The 14,788-nt window shown below is 47.5% G+C and overlaps 1 protein-coding gene across 8 annotated transcripts; it reads left to right on the top strand.

Moving 5' to 3' along the window:
* Nucleotides 1–573: 573 nt before the first annotated feature.
* On the top strand, nt 574–5,945 carry Rps24 (ribosomal protein S24). 8 transcript variants are annotated; one of them, XM_017802388.2, is made up of 7 exons: nt 574–687; nt 2,109–2,174; nt 2,259–2,468; nt 3,055–3,165; nt 3,279–3,281; nt 5,470–5,491; nt 5,837–5,945. In XM_017802388.2, the coding sequence occupies exons 1-6, from the start codon at nt 685–687 to the stop codon at nt 5,470–5,472; spliced, it is 396 nt and encodes a 131-aa protein (XP_017657877.1). In that variant the 5' UTR covers nt 574–684; the 3' UTR covers nt 5,473–5,491; nt 5,837–5,945. The 8 variants fall into 8 exon arrangements, with proteins under 8 accessions (XP_017657877.1, XP_008848054.1, XP_008848055.1 ...); XM_008849832.3 differs by lacking the exon at nt 3,279–3,281 and adding an exon at nt 3,732–3,752; XM_008849833.2 differs by lacking the exon at nt 3,279–3,281 and adding an exon at nt 3,735–3,752.
* The last annotated feature ends 8,843 nt before the right edge of the window (nt 5,946–14,788 follow it).

The following is a 14,788-nucleotide window of genomic DNA, read 5'->3' on the forward strand; positions in this document are numbered from 1 at the left end:
GGGAATCTGGAGGGATTGGGGGATAGCGGGTGAATGAAGAGGGCCTCAGGGTTCTACAGAAGGAGGATTGCAAGTTCAAGACCTCACTGAGAGAGTCTGTTCCAAAGAACCCCAATCAACAAAACCAAACAAATCAGAAAAAAAAAAATCAAAACCCCTCATGTGTTGTGTACTTGAAGTAACAATCAAGGATTCTGTCCTTTTTCTGGTTGTAAAATGGGGAGGCTAAGAAATCTAAACTGCCTTCATGATTTATCCCCGAATTGAAACAAACTATCCAGAGCTTCATAGAAAGAACAAAGAGTGCACTGGGGCAGGCGTGGTGGTGCAGCCTTTAATCCCAACACAAGGGAGGCAGGGGCAGGCGGATCTCTGTGAGTTCAGGGCAGCCTGGTCTACACAGTGAGTTCGGGGCCAGCCAAAGGAAAAATAGGGAGACCCAGTCTCAAGAGACCTGGGAAGGAACACATGTTTGTGGAATTTTAGATCACTTGGAGCTCCCGGGGCCAGCCGCCTGGGGGCGGGGCTAAAGATAGACGTTTCGATCAGGCACCACGACAGACGGCCCCTAGCCGTGGCCACGCCCTCCGGCGCCGCTCGGGGTCCTTCGGCGCGCGTTGATATGATTGGCCGGCGAGGCGCCGTCCTCTTTTCCTTCTTGGCTGCTCGGTGATCACCGCCATCATGGTGAGTCTCCTCAGCCCGGTGCCGCCATCCGACCCGCATCCGCACCATCCCTGATCCTTCGGGTCCGCGCGTGAAGCTGCAGCCGCCCGAGGCCCTCCTGCGCTCCTCCGTCACGTCCCTCCGAGGCCACTCGGTCCGGGCCACGCAGGTGGAGGCGGCGCCGACTTTCGGGACACGCCGATCGGCGGGCTGCGAGGCCTGGGGACCGCGGAAGCCCCACTGGGCTTTCAGGCCTTGGGGAACTGCGCTCGGGGCAGGGAACAGGCGGTCTGAGGCCCTTCTCGCTTTCGGCCCGCAAACGGGATGGGCAGCCCGAGGTGAAGCAGGGACCGCTGGCGCCAGGGCGAGTGGAAGCTTCCAGGAAGCTAGCACATTGGGCGGCGCAGTGCGATTCTTGTTTCTTGCTGGGGAGAAGGAAGGCCTGGAAAGGATGCTACCCAGAGGCGGCCCTGCCCAGTCTCCATCTCCATCTCAGGCAGAGGACTGGTTAGATCCACTAGCAGGTTGTGTACCATTGAGCTGACTTTAGACTTGCTTCTCAGGCTGAGGTTGAATGTTATACATCAAGTCGTAAACGCATGCGGACTTAAAATCGTTACTTTTTTCATCAGCAGAAGCTTATTGAAGGCCAGCTTCCGTGGTACTGCATAAAAAAAAGTTGTTGAGCCACTCAAAGAGGCACCCAACTCTTTCCCCCTTTCGGTAGGGCAACAGTTCCCACCTCGTGTATCAAGGATATTATCAGTATGCTGGTGAGCCGAACTTTTGTCAGCCACTGTTGACAAAATCCTCTCCTGAGGAAAGGGCTTAGACTGGAGACATTCTTGATTGAGGTAGCTAGGGGTCGTGGTGTGCTCCAGCGACAGGAATTGTAATGTAGAACAGTCCCCACAGCAAAAACCATTAGTGCTCACGTGGAGAAGCTCAAGTGATGGCTCATAATTTTAAAATGAACTGTGGGTGCTGGAGAGGTGGCTCAGTGGTTAAGAACACTGGCTGCTGTTGCGGAGGCCTCAGGTTTGATTCCCAGCACCCACATGGCCACTAACAACCTTCCCTAACTCTAGTTCCAGGGATTCGGTGCTCTTCTGACTTCAGTGGGCACTGGTACACCTGCCTGCATATACTGTGTATAAGCAATACACATACACAGAAAATAAAAATAGTAAATAAGAGTTTGTAAAGATAAAAGTGAATTGTAGAGACAGAAATCTGGAGTTCATTTGTTTGTACCATATGGTGGATGAGGTTGGCACTGGGCTTTGGGGCAGCGATGCCTTTATTTTAAAGTTTGCCACTGCACCTGTCTCAATTGCTCAGCCACGTTGCTAGTGACTACTGAATTAGCGTAGTTTCAAGTGCTGGAAGTTGAGGACAAGAAAAATCTTACTTACTAATCTTATTAACTTGTGTGTTTTCAGAATGATACGGTGACTATCCGGACCAGGAAGTTCATGACCAACCGTCTGCTTCAGAGGAAGCAAATGGTAAGGGTGGGCATGCCAAAAGTTGGGTCAGGTATGCTTTATTTTGAAGGTGTGGTAATGAGTACTGATCTTTTACCTCTTTAGGTCATCGACGTCCTTCACCCTGGAAAGGCAACAGTACCGAAGACAGAAATTCGGGAAAAGCTCGCCAAAATGTACAAAACCACACCCGATGTCATCTTCGTGTTTGGATTCAGAACTCACTTTGGTGGCGGCAAGACGACTGGCTTCGGCATGATTTACGACTCTTTGGATTATGCAAAGAAAAATGAGCCCAAACACAGACTTGCCAGGGTAGGTATCTTGTTTGCGTCCTAGCTGTTGATGATTGAGTTTTTTTCTGTGTGCACACTTGAAATTTCCAGCACTCCTGAGGCTGAGGCAGGAGCACAAGTTGAAGGCTGGCCTGGGTGCTCTAAAGGTTTTTTGTTTTCCGGTAGAATTGTGAGCAATACGCAGCATTCTGGGAAGGAACAACAAACACAAGGAATTCTAAAATGGTGAAGAGAAGATTGGTTAATGCACAGGTTCCTGGCTCCCTCTGGAATAAGTCCAGACTTTGGTTCTAAAAGACCTTATGGAATATGGCACACAACTACCTCTTTAACTCACCTGCTTACTCCTGCCCTGAGCCCACCTCTATGACAGTATTTTACCTGTCCCTTTGAATCCAGCTCAAATGTAAGATTCCAGATGTGATGAGGGTTAAAAGAAAGCCCTTGACTATCACAGTAGGGTCCTAGAGAGGGAAAGCTGTGAGAAAGTGTTCGCAGCACAAGTTTTGGTTTGGAAAGCTGTATTTCAGAGTGCTCTGACCACCTGGGTTTCCCTCCTACAATATTTGGTAACAAGTTCATCTAGGTGAACTTTTTTCTCTTAGCATGGCCTGTATGAGAAGAAAAAGACCTCCAGAAAACAGAGGAAGGAACGCAAGAACAGAATGAAGAAGGTCAGGGGAACTGCAAAGGCCAACGTTGGTGCTGGCAAAAAGGTAGGGTCAAGGAAGATCGAGAAATGTGATTGATAGTATTTTCTGTAAGGTTTGTTTTTCCTCTAAATAACCTTTCTTGGTGTTTTTTTTCTTTTCCCACTTACGGATTACAGAAGGTAATGTTAGAGAAGCTGTGTAGCATAGTGTCTTCTGTAGATTGACCCACTTTCCTGCTCATAGATTAGCACCACACAAGGGCCACATTGATTCAGTGATCCTGGGTGCTTTCAAGGCCTTGTCCCGAGAAGTTTTCCTTCTAATGCTCATGGGCACAGACTACTTAAGGGGGGAGCACATCTTGTTCCCTGGGATTTCAGTGCATTTGTAAACAGGGACACTAGTTTATGAAGCAACTGGATCAATGTGACCCATGGTTTCCAAATGTCAGAATGTTTCCCTTTCTAGTTATCTGAAATCAAAGTGATTTTAATGTGGCAGCTTTGTCCCAGCTTCGCTAGCTAGTAGTGAATAGCTAAATGGAATTAAGGTGTTGGGTTGCTAAATAATCAAGTGTTCTGTGAACTTTTTTTCCTTTTCCCCCTCTACTGTCTGGATTTCTTGTTCAGCAGAAATGAAATGTCTAGCAGGTACTGAGATTGAGCACGGTGTGGGGATGCATCACCTTCACTGAGTTTGCTTTGATGCTTTGCATGTTTGCTTTTGAACAACAGCTTTATAGTATGGCCTATTAAAATGCCAATGCTGTGTTTTAAAATACTATTTCACTACCAGAGGGAAAACTTGATTTATATTTAGTTTGGAAACTAAAAAATGCATGTTACCTGGTGAAGTGATTCCCTAGAAGAAGGTAGGTGCCCTACCGAATGGGCTCCTTTTAATTTGTACTTTGAGACACTCATGTTCAGGAAATAGCTTCAGTGGTCACTGTGGAAGGGCTGTCCTGAGCTTCTCTTGGTAGCTCTGGTCCAAAGCCTTTTGTCCTGGTAGCATCTGCTCCAAGCGAGTATGGTCGTTTACATCTCTCCTTACTAGTCTCTGACTTTGTCTCTTGTTTTTAATGTGAGGGAACTAAGTTCACATGGAAGCCTTTGATAGCATTTTTCCCCACAAGCATTTGGTCACAATGGTCTGCTACTCCACAAAAGACACATTTGTACATTTGGACAGCCTAAATTTGTAACAGTAGGTTAAATGCATTGGAATTCGGTTCAAAAATGTGTCCACTACTCCTGTGACTTTTATTCTGCCTTTTAAGGCACGAAATCTGGTAGTGTCTGCCTGGGACCAGAATCATGTTGCCCTCTTAAGCACTATAGTTAGTAATGGACACACTGCCCCCAGACATAGAATGCTGCAGGGTATACCTGCAAAGATGTGGGCAGGTTTGTCCTTTGCCCAAGGTCTGAAAGACACTGAACATACAACCTCAGAGTCCCACATGTTAGTGCTCAGCCTGAATCCCTCTGTGGAGGGTGTTCCTGTGGGGACCTGACCTGTCACTTCTTGCTTTGGTTTGCTGAACCACCGTGAAAAGCCAGCTCAAACATGAATGCAAAAATAAGCACTTGAACTTTGGCTTGAAATAAGGTTGGCGCAGTAATGTTCCTTTGAGTCCAGTTTTGTTTGATGTTAGAATCAGTCTGGTGTGCAGTGGAGTTTTAACCTGAGGCCTTAGTTTGCATAGCAATTGTATTTTTACTTAAGCTAGGTTCTGCCTCTTGGTTTTACTACTAATTTGTACTATGGCTGTGGGTGGTGTCTTTTAAAGAATTAAGCTGGTTTTTTTTTTTTTTTTTTTTGGTCTTTTTGAGACAGGGTCTCCCTGTAGCCCCAGCTGACTTAGAACTCGCTATGTAGACCAGGCTGGCCTCGAACTCACAGAGGTCTGCCTGCCTCTGCGTCCCTAGTGCTGGGATTAAAGGCGTGCGCCCACCACACCGAGCTTAAAAAGACTTTGAGTCCTGATACTTACTAGTTCTCCCACTGGGGTCTGTAGTGATCCCAAGTCTGGGTTGTATTCTGTGCCCAGCATGAGACCTAGAGCCGAGAGGCCCGGGTGCAGGAATGCCTACTGCATCTACAGTCATCTACCTGGGTCCGGTACCACACTGGCATTCTGCAGTCACCATGCCACCAGTAGAGCCTCAGTAATCAAACAGACTGCTCTCAGTTGGGAGGAGAACATCCATGGTGGTGGGAAAGGAATGCTCTGTACGAGAGCAGTGGCCGTCTATGGGGTCTGCTTGCATGTACTTCGATGCAGAGAATTTGGGAGTTTGAGAAGGGACCGCTAATGAACTGTTTTTCCTCCTTTCCTTTTCCCCTTTCCTGCCACTGATTCAGTGAGCTGGAGATTGGATAACAGGTATAACTCAAGCTCTTCTGTAGATCACTAGATTCCTTGTTACTGATGTAGCTTTTGAAAGAGCATGTGAAACACAAGTAGATTTGCAAATGTACCAGTTGTAACCTTAAAATACTAACAGTGATTTGTTTTTGTTTTTTAAAATTTAGTGACATTTAACTTGTTTTCCTTAATTTTCATTCCTAACTTGAATGTTTGTAAGTTTAATTTCATCCTCACAATTGTAGCTATTTTTAGAGATTACTAATACTTGTTCTGCATGAGTGTTATTTTTAGTTTGTTGAGGACTTTGAACTTTAGAACTTTTCAAGGTTTCTGACTAAACTTGCTTTTCTTGATTTACAGCAAAAGGAGTAAAAGAGTCTGCAGTGACGTGGTCTGCCATGGTGACATGGTCTGCCATGGTGACGTGTGCCCATATCTAAAGAGAGGACTAATAAACTGTAAAAACTTGCCTCTGTTTGTTTGAAATACACTTACTGGGATACTAATATGTTTGATGGTAACTTAGGTGTTTTTGCAGGTTGAAATTGCTGCCCACCTTCACATGTTCCACTGAACATTAGGCAAAAGCTTGGCATGATGGGTTGGTGAGTGTCAGGAGGAGGGTGGTAGGGGTAGAGTGTAACTGCCATGGGAGCATTGTAGGTCCATTCTGGTGTGCATGATGTTGGCATTATTTGTCTTGGTTGTGGGTCCATTTCTAGGAGACGCGTGGCATCTGAATCCCTTCAGGTGTTCTTAAACCCTAGTGTAGTTCTAAGAGAAGTTAAAAGATTTGAAGTTTGGGGCTGGAGAGATGGGTGAGTGGTGTTAAGAGCACTGCAGAGGACTCAGGTTTGATTTCCAGCACCCACATGGCAGCTGACAACTGTCTGTAACTCCAGTTCTGGGGGAATCCGATGCCCTCTTCTGACCCACACAGGCACTGCATGACACGGGTACTTTTACACACATGCAAGCATTACACTCATACACATAAAATGAAAATAATAAAATGGTTTTAAAAGTTCTGGCCTTACTTGAAGTTCAACGTAGTGGTGTGATGGCACATTCCTATAATCCCAACAGTTGAGACAAGATTGTGTTGCTTGGGGGAGGGGAGGGGGGAGTCCCTGTTGCCATAGGGTAAAAAAGGCAACAAAAGGTGATGGCCTTAATCACATTTTCACTTTGAAGTAAGTTGGATTTGTTCATTTTCTTTGCAGCTCTAGTGATTGAACTGGGGTTTCCTTGCCGGCCAAGTAGTCTGTCACTGACCCATACTCTCCAGTCCAGCAATGTACTACCCTTTTCTTTGCCAGAAGCAGTCTCTGGGGTTGGAAAGATCAGTTAAGGGCCCCAGCTGGGTTATAAAGTCAGATGCATTAAGTTGCAGCCTTTTGGAGTAAGAGTCAGAGCCTGTGAAGGCCTGATGGCTTATGTGAATTTTGTTTGCTATTTCTGTGTTGGTAAAGATGGGACTTGTGGCCTCATTCATGTACTAGTTGAGTGCTTTAACAGTGAGCCATAGCCCAGCCTGTGGGTTTAAATGGCATTTTTTTTTTTTCCTCTAGAGGTTTATTAATTGGTAAAGGAATTAACACTGGATGGAAACATGGAGCAGTAGACTTGGTTGATTGGGCAGGAGAGTTTGGGAAAGGGCATTAGAAATTGATGCATACGACTGCCAAAAGCAGTGTCTTGGACACAGAAGGGCCCTGACAGCATGAGGGACTCCTTCCTGGGGCAAGGCTGTAAAGCTGTTGTAGCAGCAGACTTGGGCTTGGGGGTACAGACTTGTCGGTTCTCTTCAGTGGGGAATCTGCCCCTTGCTAGGATCAGATGGCCTGCTGGTAGAGTGTGAGTGGGCTATGAACTGGCATTCTCTCTCCAGAGTGGTTACAGGGTTGTGTGGAGTTAAAAGCAGCTGGCATTGCATGCAGTGTATGGAAGCTCAAGATGACTAGAAGCGGCAGAGGTTGGAGTGGGAAATAGGTGAGCTAGGGTTTGAGCAGCCTGTGTTGGGCCAGCTGGCTGGCACAGGACTGAAAGGGAAGCTGTAGGCCAAGGTCAGGGCTAGGCAGTCTCCACGGACCCGGGTGTCAGGCTGCTTGACGGCAAGCTGGCATCGGAGTTGCAAGATATGTGTGTGCATAAGACCTTAGGGGCTCCAGGGAGCATATTCGAAAGTCCTGCCACCTGTACTCCATACAGGAATTCTGATGAATGAACTGATCCAAGCTTTCAAGAGAAACTGCCTGTTAAGTCACACTGGCTGCTCTGTGAGCTTTGATACAGATGGCATTTTGAAACAGCAAATTTTGCATAAAGATACCCATTTCCAGCCTTTTGAAAGCATGGCCCACCTTCCTATATCATGACAGTTGGCAGCCTGCACTTTTCCTCCTAAGGAGTCTGTCCCCTCTGAATGGTGTTTCTAGCCTGCCTGGATGTGTTTTGGGAGTTCACTTGGCTCCTTGTTTGGGTTAACTTTAAACTGGGGACTTCCAAGGGCACCTATTCAGCCATCCTGAATCACAAGCTCATTTGAGGTTCAGAGGCTGAAGTGCTGGGCAGCTGTGGTGGGAAGCAAGGGCTTAGGGAAGCTAGATTCTACAATTGAGCTACTGAACTTGAGGTTTGGGGTGCAGCACTTTTGGCCCTGACAGTAACTAAACTGGCAGTCTGCTGGCTGAGCAAAGTTAATTTTACTAAGGAAATCGAGAGCGCACTCCTTGAGCATGGTACTACCTAGAGGCTGTAGGGGTCAAACTCAGGACCTTGTGCATAGTAGGCATGGTGTGCTGAGCTCCAGCTGCTGGAATCCTCAAAGGGTGACAAGGCTAGATGTGCTCCTGCAAAAAAGTAGTGTCTCCAGTGAGTGTCGAGTGCAGCTTTGAGCGTGCCCCAGCACCCTTGGGTTCATAGTGGCTCTGCCCAAGCAAGCAGGCAGGTTTCAGTGACTACTATTCACAGGCAGATACTGATTGGCCCTAAGAGTACCTGTACACCGTATTTGAAGCGGAGGCGGGTGCTGTAAGCTTTGACAGTGGTCTGCAATTCAAAAGGCAGGTGTCTCCATGTTGGAGAGGGTATAGATAGTTTACCAAGGTACTTACCAAGTGGTGGGGCTGGGATTGGCATACAGCATTTGACCCCAAAGCATCACTGAGTACCTGTATTGGTCAGTTGAGTGGTGGTGTGCAGTGGCTGCTTTCTGTTGGGTGTGTAATGCTGTATGACTTAGGGCTTATCTGTCCGCTATTGCTCAGTGAGGTGGCATTTTTCCATAGGGGCACTAGACAGCCAACCAAATTCCCCATTTACGGAGTTATGTGCACCACCAGTCCTGGATCTGGAGCCTGGGGAGGTAAGACAAAGCTGTCCCTGTGCATAAGCCAAGAGGAAGGTAAACTTAGGATCTCATAGCCTGGTTCTCTTCCCTGGAGTAGCAGGCAGTGCATGGTTGTGACGTGATGGCAGCCCACAGTCAAAATTGGTGCAGGAAGCTGGGTCCTTGAAGGCTCCTGGGAAGGTACTATGAAGACAAGTGGCGTGACCTGGTTTGGGTGAATGAGAGCACTCATTCAGTCATGGCAGATGGGACTAAATATCTGTACCGAGGTGAGAGCAGCCATTGTGCCTTGGAGCAGGAGGGAGGGGATGGGCGTGGCAGCGTGCCTCCAGATTGTGCCAAGAACATTCTCCTGAGTTGAGGTGGAGTCCCTGTGACTGGTGGCTTCATATAGGGTTGCACAATGCAGTTCATCAGAAGAAATGCCACTTCACACGCTTCAGATTGACAGAAGAGCACAGAAGTGTGACTTGCTTGAGCTAAGCTAGCAAAGCAGAGCTCTTTGATCCTGGAGACCCACTCATCTGCCCTGCCATCCATTTGTCAAACTTTGTATATGCCAGACCTATGATGTCCTAGGCTGGGTGGGGGTTAGGGTACCAGTGGGCTCAGCAGGAGACGGTATAAAGAGGACCTTGTGTGCCAGGCTAAGGACTTCTTCAATATTTTGGTCAAGTTAAAGGAAATGTGGAGAATTACGTGTTGAGCAGTTGATCAAGTGTCCTTGGCACATGTAGCATTCTTCCAACAAAACCCTTGAGCCATCTGACAGCTCATCAGGCATGTTGAGAGATTTGCACAGCAGGATAGGGGCTGATGAGGTGGCATCCAAGCAGTCTGGCTGGGAAAGGGTGCCGGATCAGAACCCAGAGACCGGTTTCTGCTCCTCAGCCCTTCCAGCCAGCTGGGGCCAGCTGTAAGCAAAGGACTTGCCATGTGGCTTCCACCTCCCTACCGCTATCCTTTGCAAAGGCTAGCTGAGTAGCTCCCGTGCCCGGGCCGTGAGGGTTTCTTAAAACAGATGCCCAGCTGCTTGCCCCGGTTTGCCCTTGGTACCTATGGGCGACATTCATGCATCTAACATTTTAACAACTACCAGGTTTGGACTGAAAATCCACAAAGTTCATTTCTGTCTCTGAGAAGTCCAGGTCTTGTCCTTTGTTCTCAGGATGCTGGCAAACAATAGTAATACTATTAAGTAATAGAGGTGAAGAGCTGGGGAGATGGCTCAGTGGGGCAAGTGCTTGCTCTGCAAGCATGAGGGTCTGAGGCAATGCCTGTAACCCCAGTGCTGGAGAAACAAAGACAGGCAAATCTTGGGGGCCTGCTAGTCTATCCTGAAACGATGGGCTCCTGGTTTAGTGGGATTCTGTCTCAAAAAATAAGGCAGAGAGCATTAGGGGAAAATAGCTGAAGACTCCTTGCAGCCACATGTGCAAGCACAGGCGAACACCCCAGCACACTGGAATAACATCCAGGGCATACTGTGAGCTATCCTAAGGATTTAGCTTTTGCAAACGCTTGGAGGTACTGTTATCCTCATTTTGCAGATGAGAAAGTTGAGGCTTACAGGGAGTTAAGGTTGCGCAGCTGACCAGTTATATAGCTCCGATGTTCTCGGACGAGCCTGGAGACATTTGTGGACCGTCTGGACTTAGTGCTTGAGGATTTAAGGCAGGGCTCGTATTTGTAGGCGCTAGCTTCAGTGTCGCCTGGGAACGAGCTAGAATTGTGAATTTCCAGGCCCTACCCTGGCGACTCCATCAGAAAGTGAGGGTGGGGCCCAGCAACCTGGGTTTTAACCAGCCTGGCAGGTGACTGTGGCGCTGTGGAGGGGACACCTGTGCGGAGCCAGGGAAGAGTGCAATTGATCCCTCCATCGTTCTCTTTGGCCGGATGAAAGTAGTCTCCTGCAGACTCCCACGAGGGGGCACTGTGGGCACAGGCTTGGAAGAGGCTGCTTTGTTGTCAAGGCTGGCTGCCTGAAGAAAGCCTGACGCCAGCCAGATCAACTGGAGGGGTCAGTCTTTCTTCCCGAAGGTCTGCCGGGTGGTAATCTTGTTTATAGGATTCAGGCCTCGTAGGGAAGCGGAACCTGGAGGGCTTGCTGCTGTTGACACGTGTGTGGCGACTCCTACCCACCCGAGCCACAAGGTCTCTGCAGACAGCATTCCCCCTTTGTAGCTGCCCAGTCAGGGAGCTTATAGTTGAGGGGGGGGGCACTAGAACCCCCGCAGTCGATTAGGGCTCCGCAGTCAGCTCGCTACAGTATTTTGCCTGTCTTATTCTTAGACAAGTTTAGATAGGGGGTTGGGTGTTGAAGCCAGGGTTATCTTTAAGCCTTTGCTTTGTCCCATCATGCTTTGTGTCCTGGAGCAGTTCTCCTTTTGTCTCTGGCCTTTAGTTTTCTAGCCCTGGGAGTGGCTCTGAGGTGGCGCTCCCCCCCCCCCCCCCCCCCGTGTGTGTGTGTGTGTGTGTGTGTGTGTGTGTAAAATCCTCCAGGAAGCCAGCAGGGTGCCAACATTTTCCTTTCTGTTTCCTGGTCCACCGTAGTGAGCCACTCTATGTCCTCCCCTGTCACCAGAGACTGAGACTCCTGAAACTGTGAGCGAAATAGACCCCCCCCTCCCCTCTCAAAAATAAATAAAAATACATACATGTCAATAGATAAACAAGTAAATAAGATTCTGTCCCAGCTGAAGAAGAGACTGACTTGTGTTTTCAAAGACATGGGATGCAAGGGTGCTGTAACTCATGCCGTGTGGCGTCCATCTTGTATCCATTTAAGTAAGCATTTCGAAGGACTTGCTGCAAGGCAGCAAGGTGGAGCCTATCAAATTGGATTCTTTTTTTCAAAAAGTCTGGATCCTCAGACACCCAGGATTTGCCTCTATAGATTTCCATTCTGCATTGTTTGGAAGAAGGAAAGATTTACACCATGGTCTCCACTCAGCTGTAGTGTGTATTTCTTCAGAACATACATTGCTTGAGAGGGGCGCTAGTGACACCCTCCTTAATCTAGGGATTGGTGTCCTGTGTGCATAGTGGTCAGCTGGCCAGTAGGCCTCTGGCCTTGTTTATTCTGAACCTGTAGATGTGCACAATCCCAAGGGTCTGGCCCAGTCCCTTCCTGGTTCCCACTATGTGTGGTGATATGCAGAGAATCTGATTAGAAATTATTTGTCCCACTGGCAAGACCATTGAGCCACAATCCTCCACTCCACTGTGGATGGCACATGTTAAACAAGATGCCTCTTTCAGCTTCCCCAGAGAAGCAAAGGAAAGTTCTTTGGCTGATCTGGTACCTCCACAGAGGCATACAGAGGGTGGGTGACTTACCCAAGTCCCCTCAGCCCATTGGTGGTAATGAGGCAACTGGGTTTCAAGCCTCTTCACCCAGAGCTCAGGCTGCCTCCTGACAGCAGGTGAGCATTTGAATGAAACTCAGGTGCCATTTGTACACATACTCACATGCAGTGCTAGGGCTGTAACCTGGAATCTTGCACATGCAAGGTGAATGCCTGACTACTGAGCTACATACACCTCAGCCCATTTCCTTATGCTTTTAAGTTTCTGAAGTTCCATGGTTGCTTTCTGGGGAATCTTTTCTGTGCTGTCCAGCTCATTGCCCCGTGCCATCCTGCAGGGTCCGTCATTAGCACAGAAGTGTCTTCTGGGAGGGTGAGACTTGACATCAAGCCTTGGTGCTCTCTGAGCAGGCTTTGTGTGAGGAGACTGCTCTCGGATGCAAGTAACTGAGAACTCAGTAGAAGTAGCTTTGAGTAGGCAGGAACTTAGCATGTGTGCAAAGGCCTCTAGCAGCAGAGGGAGGGCGGGGCTGATGGATGCAGCAGATCCATAGTGTAAGCAAGGACCCAGATGGTCTCTAGCTTCTTCCTCGGCTTTGCTGTCTCAGGCAGGTGCTGTTCTGTGGAATGTGCCAATCTCAGTTGGGCCAAATGAGGCTAGGAAGTGCTCAGCATGGGCAATCTGAAGACGGCTTCTTCACACTGGAAAGAAGGTGCAGGCTCAGCCTTTTTTTGACCCCATGCAAGTCTGGGCATGGTCAGATCTTCTCCACATGGGCCTAAGCAGTGGGCTCTGACTAGGGCTTGATCTCCTAGCATACCTTGCTAATTCACCATGGAGGCTAGGGAGGATAGGCCTGCTCTAGTCTGGACCACCAGTAGGGAATGGTTTGGGGGCAACCACTAATGGTGGCAGGACCCTTTGAACAGAGGCTTCTGGAGCATGGGGAAAAATTTGTTAGAAAACTGACAGGTATTTAATAGATCCCAAAATCAGGCATTGCTAGAGGCTTCACTGGGATTGGTACAAAAAAATCATTCCAGAACATGGGAGAGCTTTATGCTCCAATTTCTCTACATCCTCTTCAACACTTCTTAGTATCTATGGTATTGATTTTAGCTACCCAACTGAGTGTGAAGAGGTAAGCTAATTATGTTTTCTTTGTTGTTTTAAATCAGAGTCTTACGATGTCACCAGGCTGGCCTCAAACTGGATATGTAGCTGAGGATAACCTTGAACTTCTGATCCCTCTACTTCCCAAATGCTAGGATTAGAGTTTATAGGCATATAACACCATGCTTGGTTTTATGTGGTTCTGGAGATCAGACCCAGGGCCTCTAGACATGTTATGTAAGCACTCTACCAACTGAGCTACATCCCCAGCCTCTGTTTTGTTTTCTTGAAATAAGGTACAGCCCAAGTTGACCTTGAATTCACTATGTAGCCCAAACTGGCCTTGAACTTAAGATCTGCTGCCTTAGCCTCTCTAGTGCTGAGATTGCAGGTATGTGACATCATGTCTGGGTTTTGATTCTCCCGGGATCTTTTATTAGTTCTGGGGATCATGCCTAGAGTCTTGTACATACTAAGCACATATTCTACCTCTGAGTTACACTTTCAACCTCCATTATGGTTTTGTTTTGCATCTCATAGTGACTAATGGTCTTGGCTCTTTTCATATGTTTCTATGTTTTCCTAGTTGCATTTCTGTTGCTATGATAAAATACCCTGACAAAAAAATAGCTTAAGGGAGAAAGGGCTTTTGTTTTGGTTTTTTTTTTGGTCTTTTTGAGACAGGGTTTCCCTGTAGCCCCAGCTGTCCTGCTTTTTTGTTTTTTTTAACTTAAAAAAAACCTTTATAAATGCATTTAAGTATTTTGAAAGGGCTTATTTTATTTTATTATTTTTTGGTGTTTTTGAGACAGGGTCTCCTTGTAGCCCCAGCTGGCCTGGAGCTCTATGTAGACCAGACTGTCCTTGAACTCACAAAGATCTGCCTGCCTCTGCCTCCCCAGTACTGGGTTTAAAGGCATACACCACCATTCCCGGCTAATCCACTTTTTTTTTTTTTTTTTAAAGGAAAAAACATGGATTGTGGGGAATAAACCCAGGTCCTCATGCTTGCAAGATGTGCTGGTTAGTTTTTGTCAACTTGACATAAACTAGAGACAGCCCACTGTGGGCCTAGGCTATATAAGAAGGGTAACTGAGCGGTCAAGGGAAGCAAGCCAGTAAGCAGCGTTCTTCTGCGGTCTGTGCTTCAGTTCCTCCCTCCCAGTTCCTGCATTGAGTACCTGTCTTGGCTTCCCTGGATGATGGACTATAACCTGTAAGCCAACAAAACCCTTTCCTTTGTCAGATGCCTTTAGTCATGGTGTTTATCACAGCAACAGAAACTCAACTAGAACACACAGCAAGCACTTCTCTGAGCTATCTCTCCAGCCCTTATTTGTCTTTGTTGTTGAACTGTAAGGGTTCCATTGTCTGTGTGTGTGTTTATATGAGTGGTGTAAGGGATGGAACAAGGGCTGTGTACATGCTAGGCAAATGCTCTACAATGAGTACTAGTCTAGCTGGTAAGAGTTCCTTATATAGGTGGCTGGAGAGATTAAGAGCACTTATTGCTTTTCCAGAAGACCTGCCTTCAGTTC

This window comes from Nannospalax galili, unplaced genomic scaffold (assembly GCF_000622305.1).
Source record: "Nannospalax galili isolate Female #2095 unplaced genomic scaffold, S.galili_v1.0 scaffold83, whole genome shotgun sequence".
Classification (NCBI taxonomy): domain Eukaryota; kingdom Metazoa; phylum Chordata; class Mammalia; order Rodentia; family Spalacidae; genus Nannospalax; species Nannospalax galili.

Coding starts and splice junctions, on each gene's coding strand:
- Rps24 (XM_017802386.1), top strand. Junction 2,175..2,258: donor TGCTTCAGAGGAAGCAAATG/GTAAGGGTGGGC, acceptor TTACCTCTTTAG/GTCATCGACGTCCTTCACCC. Junction 2,469..3,054: donor CCAAACACAGACTTGCCAGG/GTAGGTATCTTG, acceptor TTTTTCTCTTAG/CATGGCCTGTATGAGAAGAA.